Source organism: Penaeus japonicus, unplaced genomic scaffold (genome assembly GCF_977035675.1).
Source record: "Penaeus japonicus unplaced genomic scaffold, GWHDUDI00000001_assembly GWHDUDI00000032, whole genome shotgun sequence".
NCBI lineage: Eukaryota > Metazoa > Arthropoda > Malacostraca > Decapoda > Penaeidae > Penaeus > Penaeus japonicus.
The window spans coordinates 13,038,970-13,048,969 of NW_028234434.1; the positions used below are offsets into that span (position 1 = coordinate 13,038,970).

Genomic DNA, 10,000 nt, shown 5'->3' on the forward strand with positions numbered 1-10,000 from the left:
CCAAAAGGCATCTTTACACGTCAACCTGGCGACGTACATCGCTGTATGATTCTGCTTTATAGGGTAATTTCTCCCTGTGTGTATTTTGCTTTTGATATTTGGCGTCGTTTAGTGTCTTAACATTTTCTAATCATACTTAAGCACCTCCTAAAATATTCAGAAGATAATTTGAGATGTGCAGGACCAGCAAAGGACGCCTCCACCCCCCCTCCCCCCGCACCCTCCCTACTTGATAGGGAAGTAACTCAAACTGTCCTATAATTTGCTCAAAGTCTTATTGGATCGTAATTGGCAGTCTGCATTTTGACCCGGTAATATTATCGTGTGTTGCTGCCCCCCCCCCCTTCCCCTTTCCATCAGCCTCATAACCCCCCTCCCTCCAAGGCAACAAGCCACCAAAAGCCCCCCTCTCCCGTTCCTCACACCCAGTGATTGTAAAACCCACACTCCGAGCGCACGTGTACGAACACCCCACCTTCTCTCTCCACCCTTTCCCCTCCGACCCCCATAACCCCACTAAACTAGCAGGCCACCGACAGAACCCCCCCCCCCCCACACACACACACACTCCCCATTCCTCCCGTCAGTGACTGGAACATCCCCTCTGGAGCCCACGTGCAAGCACCCCCCTTCTCCTTCTCCTACCACCCCTCCCCTCCCCTCCCACGTGCCCCTGTCTGGCGCCGTCACTTCGACCAAGCCGGTAAGACACGTGACAAATAAACATTAACGTCACACGGAGAAACCGATGCATATTATATTACCTGTAAAATAAAGAACAATAACAAAATACAAGAACAGGTGCTCGCGGTTTGCATAGTAAAGTACCCTTTACTGTCTGACCATATGAGAAAGAGGGAGAGAAAATGATTAACAGACAATAGACTAACCCCCAAAAAATAAACATAATCCCTTGTGTTCTTTGCAGCCTTACAAGGTGACTTCCCTTTTTTTCATATGCAGCAACTCTGACCTGTTATTACTAACCCCTTTTTACCGTTAGTCACTATTTTCCTTCGTCATTTCCGGCTATTTCTAACACATCGTATCATTACACGAGGTAGCAGACGCTCTCTTGACATTCACTTAGCCGCTCTTGGAGGTTCAGTGCAGCTTTCTCAAAGTCAAGTCGCAAGTCTAAAAGATACTGAAAGAGAGAGGGAGAGGGAGGGAGAGATGAAGGGGAGGGAGGGAGGGAGAGGGAAGGGAGGAGAGGGGGAGGGAAGGAAGGAGGACGGGAAGGAAGGGAGGAGAGGGGGAAGGAAGGGAGGAGAGGGGGAGGAAAGGAAGAAGAGGGTGAGGAAAGGAAGAAGAAGGGGAGGGAAAGGAAGAAGAGGGGGAGGAAGAGGGAGAGGAGAGAGAGAGAGGAGAGAGAGAGAGAGAGAGAGAGAGAGAGAGAGAGAGAGAGAGAGAGAGAGAGAGAGAGAGAGAGAGAGAGAGAGAGGAGAGAGAGAGAGAGAGAGCTAATATGACGTTAGGAAATTCCATGGCATGGATAGCTCACGCTTCTAAGAACCTCGGCTCATGTTACTACATGATTTATGACAGGTAAACCAACCAATATGTCGATCAACTGCTTCAAAGTTTAGGAGAGAGAGAGAGAGAGAGAGAGAGAGAGAGAGAGAGAGAGAGAGAGAGAGAGAGAGAGAGAGAGAGAGAGAAAGTCTGAGAGAAAAAGAAAGAGAAACAGAGAGAAAAAGAACAAGAAAATGAAACAAAGGCATGTAGAGACACAACAAAAGTGAGAGTTAAAAAAAGGTAAAGAAAAACGAAAACAAAGACAGCAACGGAATTACGTGAACAGTGAGTCACGGTAATGAAAATATTGCCTGTATATAACAAGGTATCCTAAAGATTGGTATAATTACTTTTCCTTTCAGCGTGTGATATGTTCAAAGTAGGTGAACAGGCTGTCACCAGAGGAAGGGAGGAGAGAAAAAAAAGGATGGAAGAGGGTGAAGAGTGAAAAAAGGGAAGAGAATATAGTAAAAAAAGAGGTGTGCTTGCCTGTTATTTAATTGCCTTGCATGTTGCACTGTCATCGGCAGGCGATGAGAGCTGGGCTTAATGATCGTGAAAGATAATTATAAATAAGGCCTCCCACCTCCATCCCTCCCCCTTCCCCCCCCTTCCTCCTCTGGTTACGAACACGGTATTATGTGCAATATTGCCACTAATAGTCTAATAGATTTCAAGCAGGTAAATAAGCCAATTTAGTCTAATTTGTTTGCAACTTTCATCTTGTCATTTTAACTAAAGTGCCTACTTACTTGAACCGAGTCTGTAGCTTCGAAAGTTGGTTTTCTTATACTTCATTCAATATTAATATCTTTGTAACAAAAATTTAGCTTTTTTTATGATTGTTCGTCCAGGTATATGTTTTGTATATTCATGCACAAAACTTCCTCTTTGTCTTATGTGGCCTTACCATCCTATTATAGATAATATTGTAATGCAATCTTCTGCCGCTTTGTTAAAAATATAATCCTGTAAGTGTCTGTCTGTTTATCGACAGAGGATAATGATGAATTCACGTGTTATAAAATCCTATGAGGCTTTATCATACGACGTTAAAATTTACAGGAATATATTTCATAAAACTTGATTACCACCAATGACTTTCTTGCATGAGGCCGCTCCTCGTGGCGTCCCGGGGCAAAATAACTCAATTACACCCAATCACCCCCAAGTTAGCCCGACTGACTCACCTCCTCTCTTGCAGGTAAAAATCTGGTTCCAAAACCGGCGTATGAAGCTGAAGAAGGAGCTGCGGGCGGTGAAGGAGATCAACGAGCAAGTGCGCCGGGAGCGAGAAGAACAGGAGAAGTTAAAGCAACAGCAAGACGACAAGAAGAACAACAAGGAGCAGCCGTCGGCGGGCAACACCCCCGCCGGAGCAGCCACCAACGCTTCCTCCTCGTCCTCTTCCACTTCATCAGCGTCGGCGGGCGGAGGGGCAGGGGATACCAAAGCTGCGACTTAACGTTATGGTGATTTCTCCCCAGATGGGCGTGCCTATTTAAACAGAAATTTCCACTTCACGCCCACACAAACCAATGACATGCACGCCCAGCAACTCCCTCTCACGTCCACCTCTCCAGAAGATGTTGCACTCTCCCTCACCCCGACCCTCAGCACCGCCATGGACCTGGAGATGTATAACTCGATATTAAACTAAGAATTTAAAGTTTTCTTTTAGAAAATAAAAGTGCAATATTGGTGATAGAAAATTTTTGATAGTGATGATTTTTAAGCAAGTAAAAAAATTGATAAGTTCTCGATGATTGAAAGAAAGAAGGGCTGGAAATGATGTCGTAGGCGGACGGTTGTGTCGAGATTTCTGAATCAAACTTGAACCTCGTCCTCGCAACCCGACGCCTCGTGCCTCTGGATTCCAGCCTGCAAGCAAGCTCCAAAGGCAAAGCCGTTTGAGGTGCGGGGTCTGGAAGTGACAAGGAAACTTCTGGAGCTCGACAACTATGTGTTCTTCAGTTGTGAGGCACACGTGTGTTCTTTGGACGGCGAGGCCACACCTCCAGCAACCACTTCTTCAAATAGTGAACAAAAGAATAATGATTACAGAGACAGCAATTCCAAAATATAACAAATAGCCATCAGATTCTGAATGCAAAAGCAAAGAAACAAACAGTAATATCCAGATAGATTATCATACACATTTGCTTCGGGAACTTCCCGTGTGACCTTTGACCTCACACCGGGGGCCCGAGGCAATGCATGACCTAAGGACATTTCTCCTACTCGTGAACCTGACCTCTGAAAGTAAAACCAAGTAACTTCATGGTTCATTTATATATCAACACCACGCGGGTTATCTTTCCAAAACGCCATGTCGACTTACAAGGCTCACGGAACTAGTGACTAGCCAGTAGGATTCCTTTCAAATGACATGCCACAAGTGCCCCCGGTCGGGTATACTGTCCTCTGCCACGCCAGCCCGTCTTGTAAGTCGACAGCGTGTGTCAGAAAAGTCTCTCGATTTGGTTAGACACTTGAGATGGTTCTTCATTTTTTTTTTTACATTTATGATTTCAGACGAGTAACGTCACACGGTTAGATGATTGAAGACAGCAATGATAAGTTAAAAATCAAAGTCCTTGAACTGTATAGTTAAGTCACTCAAACCATCTTGCGTAGCTATGCCAAGGAGAGAGGAGGAAGGGAAACTTATGATACTCATTACAAAGGATCCACACGTTCTTTGTGTTCGGACGATAAAATGACTCTTAATAGCCCAACTAGATTGTTATAAGTTAATAGTGTTGTACATGACAGGATGCCAGTGACCAGATAATAGCAGATGATGATTAGCTAATCGATGGTTCCTATTCCCGATGATCGTGAAAAGAAGAGAGATTGAAACTTCCTCGTTATTTTGTACATTTCGTGTTAATTACTATTAATGTTGTTTTCTTATCGGCTTCTTTCGTGAAATTAGAAGTTTTACCAATGATTCCAGCTTTAAGTTCAATTAAAAAAAGAGGAAACAAGGCGCAGATTGGAACTGTTTGACTGATGAAATGCGGTAGTTCAGTGACTGAGAATTGTTACATTGTAAATGAATTATATTTATTTGTATTAATTGTTATGTTTGACGTCGGATTTGATATAGGGTTGATCGCCATGCTGGTGTACATTCGTGGTGTGCATGGAAGGTATACATGTAAACCTTTTTTGTTGTATGCATGTTACCCCAAAGATGCCATGGCTAAGTACAAAGAAGGAGAATTTGTATATTGAAACTCTCTGTGCTTCAATTCGTAATGGAGTCCATACACTTTGCTCCCTCTTTGCTGAAGAATTATGAAAGGGGAGCTTCATACACATTCAAAAAAAAAAAAGAATCTGATTTTAAAGCTTTATAAGTCACTTCAGAGAGTTTCAACTGGAACGACAACGCATGTGGAGGCATTAGTGCAATAGCCGGTATGCTAAATTAGAGCTTTAAAGTTGATAAATGTAATTTTCTGGGAAACTGTGGATGAATAGGCTAAGAGAAGAAAGCTCGAGGAGCCGAATTTGGTCTCGAATACCTCTCTCCTCCGAATTATTTACCTGTAATCATCAGTGTGCATAATAACTGTACCTTAGGCCAAGGAGTGTGCATAATTATTTGACCGAAAGGAGTAGCGATACGTTGTTCGGAATGACAGGCAAGGGGGGACTCTCTCAAGTCTCTTTTTGGCGTCGTGTCTTCCCTTTTTTTATGTTGACCTATTACCTTACGTCAGTCATAGGGCCGGGGTCCTTTCGTATAGTGTGTAAGTAGTTGACTTTATTTGCCCTAGCTCTTTTGTGATATCAAATAAACAAAAAAATAATAAAAAATAATAAAAAAAACAGTAAATTAACATGTTCGAGAAAGCCAGGGCAATAACTTTGTTCAACCAAGTTGATATGGGATAAGATCTCAGATGGTTAAACAGTGGACATAGTTTCTTTGTAGACGTGTGATCATTTTCATTGTTTTTTGTTTACACGCGTTTGAAAATTTATCATCATTTAGTTTAAAATGTTAAGTATTTTTTACTATACTTTGTATATATTCATAGCGTCTTTGAGGTATGTCCATCTGTTATAGAAGTAGTTAGTATTGTTATGGGAAAGTATGAAATTATGTTGATAATTTAAGTTATTTGAGTGGATGTTGTAGTGAAGTTTGCCTTTTTGTCAGTCGTTAACGCCACAAGATAAAGACCACAAGATCTACGCTACCAAGCCTCAACTCTCGATTATGAATGTCACTTTTCATTCAGTTTTCCTTTGTCTTTGTTGATAGTGTAAGGTTTCTCAGGTGTTCGATACAGATCCGGTAAGCCGTTAGACGGTGAGACTTTATGAAACATTCGATTCAGATAGATATTTATAGTGAGAGAGAGAGACAGAGAGACAAACAGAAGAGGAAGAAGAATAAGAGAGAGAGAGCAATGGTTATCGTTATTTTTTAATCGTGAGAGAGGTCTGGAAAACCCGAACAGTATGAATTCAGAGGTCGGTGAGATCCATCGCGGGATCCTGCCATATTCACTATTTTTATGAACTATATAGGGAATTCAAACCCATTAAAACGGGTGCATGTATCCACTCGATCCACTCCGAAATCCACAAGGTCAGCCTGGCCTTTTGGAGGGATCAGAATACGTGTTAACAATACCAGTGAGTGCCGCCTTTGCGACACATTGAATATTCATCACAGGCGACAGTAAGCAGATATTTGGAGACATTGGAGAAACCGTATGAAAAGCCGAGTAAATCTCTCTTAAGGGATAATAGGTAAAGGTGTTTTGTTAACGAAAATATTAAGGTTATGTTTCCCCCCCCCTTAAAAAAAAGAGGAAACTGTATTACAATTCAAGTTTACATCTTTATTTTTTTTTCTTTTCAATGCTGACTGCTATTTCCAAATGTAGTGCAGTAGTAGTCTGGCTCCTCTCAAAATTGCATGATTTGTGATTAATTTCAATTGTGTATTATTGTATTCTTAATGATGACTTTTCATGGTAACAGGTGATGCATCTGATGGAGATTAATTTTGGATCATTTGTAGAAATACTGACAACGGGTGTATTATTTTCTGCTAACAATTATGTTGTGTCTTCAGGTGAACTAATGAGTGTTTTCATGCATAGGGGTTTTATGTTGCTACTATCATTGCAATTACCACAACCCTGATGGATGAGTTACTCCAAATGAAGCATATGGTTCTAAAGCTGGTATGACTAGTGACAAAAAAAAATACACATAAAAAAATCGGAAAATCTAAATTGGAAAAACATAAGAAAAAAAATGACCAAAACGAATGTCAACATTAGATTAAAAAGAAAAATCAAATCAAAAGCATCGGTGTCTGAATTGATGTCCACGACTTACCAGAGCCTTAAGTGTGCAAATATCCGACTACTGTTGTTTAAGATCCAACACATTTTTTCTTCTCGATTGGATGCTTCTAATTCCAGATGGTACAATTTCTCTTTGAGTGAGAGCGGATTGGCTCAAACGCCTCCTTCTGACTCCATAACGTGATACTGATATATGAACGACTCACCTTCTTCTCTCGCCCTCCCCTCCCCTCCCCTCCCCCCTCTCTCCCTCACTCCCCTCATAATGAGGACCTCCCCCCTCCCACCCCTTCATTTCTTCCTCAAGTGTATATCAAGGCCATGCCGAGTCCACCTGAGTGTTTCATTAAAAGACGAGTGCTTTTATAGATTATGGACAACTCAAACTCTGAAAAATAAAATGGAAGAAATTGCAAGACATGAAAATGTAAAAGAAGATAAGAGAAAATGCACGTGTAACGCAGGAAAACGCTGTGTACTGATGTATCCACCCTGGTGTCAGTGTTCTACAAAAAAGTGTATCCATAGATGTTTAAAATTGTAAGTAATTTTATAAATGTCCTTTGTGAAGTTTTAAGTACCAGATGCGTGTACGGATTTTCGTTGGTCATTCTCTCTCTCCATGTGTGTTTTCAATGGCTATGCATATGCTAGGCTAATGTATAAAAAATCAATCTTTTATTCATCGTACGTTATGCCAAATAATTTGTACTTACATGCGCCTGACTGCACAATGTGTTTTTAGTAGGACCATGTATAAATATAATGCACTGACAATACTCCATGTAAAAAGTTTTGAGATTTTCTATTGTTCGCTTCATAGTAAGTGTAGCTGACTCTCCTCCCTCAGCTTGGAGCAAGTAGAGGTATTCATGTTGTGACAGAACTAAGCTATTTTGAGCCCTATGTAGTCTTGCTATAAGGTCCCTCTACGGAGGAAGTTTTGTGGTCCATGTAGCGCCCCTTCGTAAAGCTCAGATTAGCTTGTCTGGTCACAAAATTAGGTGTTTTCAGCATTACTCTTGTAAGCTGTTGACTCGTTGACATCCGTGGATGATTTTTTGTGCACCCCATATGCTCTTTAGATGTTGTTCTCTAATTTACAAGAAGAGGCAGTCAGAGAAACGCAAAAAAACAAGAAACTCCCAGATGTTTTCTTTTAAGTTGAGAGCCTGTAGCAAAACCAAGGGATCCCTTTTGGGTTTTCTCGCTGTATGTCAGGATTCTATTTTGGAAGAAGAAGAAAAAGCAAAACAAAAGCTGAACAAAACACAAATGGCAATATCGTTGCTCACCTAACAATCATTATTGGCCGAAGATGTGAGTAGGCCAATGAGACACATTTTATTTTTTTCTTTGTTTGTTATAGAATGCGTGTACATTGTTTCATTATTATTATTGTATTGTAATAAGCAACATTATTGTTACATGCGTACAAAACCACAAAACAGGCTAGGACACATTTTCATTATTATTATTTAAGCGCATCCCAGTGTTATATACATAGTAGGTGTACATAAAGTCTACATGTTCTGTCCGTGTTGGTCGGTGTCTGTGCTCAGAGGCCCAGGGCTCGGAGAGGAGTCGTTGCTTCAAAGGGGAAGCGAAGGGAAAGGGGTAAGGGGTAAGGGAAGGGGCTTCTAAGGGAAGTGGTGGGGTAGGGAGGGATCTTAAGGGAAGGGGAAGGGAAGGGAGAGAATGGGGTCTAAGGGAAGGGGAAGGGGAAGGGAAGGGAGAGGATGGGGTCTAAGGGAGGGGAAAGGGGGATGGGAGGCTGCCTGATGGAAGGGGTAGGTAGGGAAGGGAGGGTCTTAAGGGAAGGGAGAGGGGGGGGCATAGGTGGGTGGGTTTGGCCTGCAGGGTGGGAGGTAAAAGGGTTATTGCATGTGCAGGTGGCAAGTAATTAGAGGTCGAGGAAAGCTCACTGTATCAAAAGGTGTGCCGCGATATCATGTTCAAAGGGTTTAGTTTTCTTTTGTGTTTTTTGTTCAGAGAGAACAAAAAGAGTCATTCAAGTCACGCAACGTCTATTGCACCGAGGTATTATTTTGCATCTTGCACACCTTCACAATAATCAAATAGTCACACCTCTTCCTCATTATATTCAGAATGATCTTGTATTAATTTCACATCTTTGAAAAAATACAAACAAACAAAAGAACCAAACTTCAATTCGATTCCAATTCCATTCATTAACTTAAGTGTTCCTTGACCCTCCACTCGCCTCCTTCGTGACGTCACTCCTCCCCCCCGCCCCCTGTGCCTCCGTGACCTCCACCAACCATGTGCTTGTAGGGTAAAACAAGGGTCAGGGATGCTGTGCTGGCTGAACTTGGGATTTTCTGACACTTTCCCTAACTTGTCAGAAGAATTAAAAAGAAAAAGGAAAAAAATAGAAAAAAAGTGTGTAACAAAATATAAAAAAGTGGTAATAACAGATAAACTAAGCATATGGCTTGTGAAACGTGGGTATCCATGTATAGTATCTGTGCATGTGTGAAACATGTTCACGCCATCAGTTCCTCCCTCGAGGGGGGTGGTCGCAAGGCTGGTCAACCTCTCGTGTGTATCCGAGGGTCAGTGAGACATATAGGCTAATTTTTTACTTTTTTCGCAAGTAGTGTGTAAAACTGCGTATTGTAGTAATCATATGGAAACGCAAAACGTGTTCTTTTATATATACATTGATATATCTCTCTGACTCGAGGCCGTTTCCGGTCGAATCCCGAGAGTTCTTGTCCAGGAAAGCCCGGGGCGACTCCCCCTTGGGAACGAACGCAGCCAATCAGCCACGATGTAAAGAAAGCCATGCTTCCCAGTGAACGAGCCGTCACTGCTTCGCTGACCTGTTCCTTTGGGTGCGTTCTTGAGGTGCAAAGACAAGCATTAGACACGAAAATCAGAGGTTCGTTCGTTTTCCTTTTTGTGTAAAAAGCGAGAGAGATGATATCTGATAACGCATGACTTTCTTCCTTCTTTATAAATACTCCGTAGAGCAATTTTTATACATAATTTAAATGGCAAGGGTGCGCGGTACCTGTGACAGCTAGACATACCCCTCACAGAAGATGGTTATGCTCACCGATCTAGTGTTTGTATTTGCACCCCGACGCCACCTCCTCCTTGTCTGTAGGTGTCCCCTT

At 42.1% G+C, this 10,000-nt stretch overlaps 1 protein-coding gene across 3 annotated transcripts in view; it reads left to right on the forward strand.

The window, feature by feature from the left end:
- LOC122246316 (homeobox protein abdominal-A homolog) overlaps window positions 1–10,000 on the forward strand; it is a 184,230-nt gene that overhangs the window by 173,820 nt on the left and 410 nt on the right. For all 3 annotated transcript variants that reach the window (XM_086556350.1, XM_086556349.1, XM_086556351.1), the window contains one exon: window positions 2,723–10,000. This exon is cut by the window's right edge and continues 410 nt beyond it. In XM_086556350.1, the coding sequence (XP_086412476.1) occupies window positions 2,723–2,983 (261 nt within the window). In that variant the 3' untranslated portion in view covers window positions 2,984–10,000. The remainder of the gene's footprint in view (window positions 1–2,722) is intronic.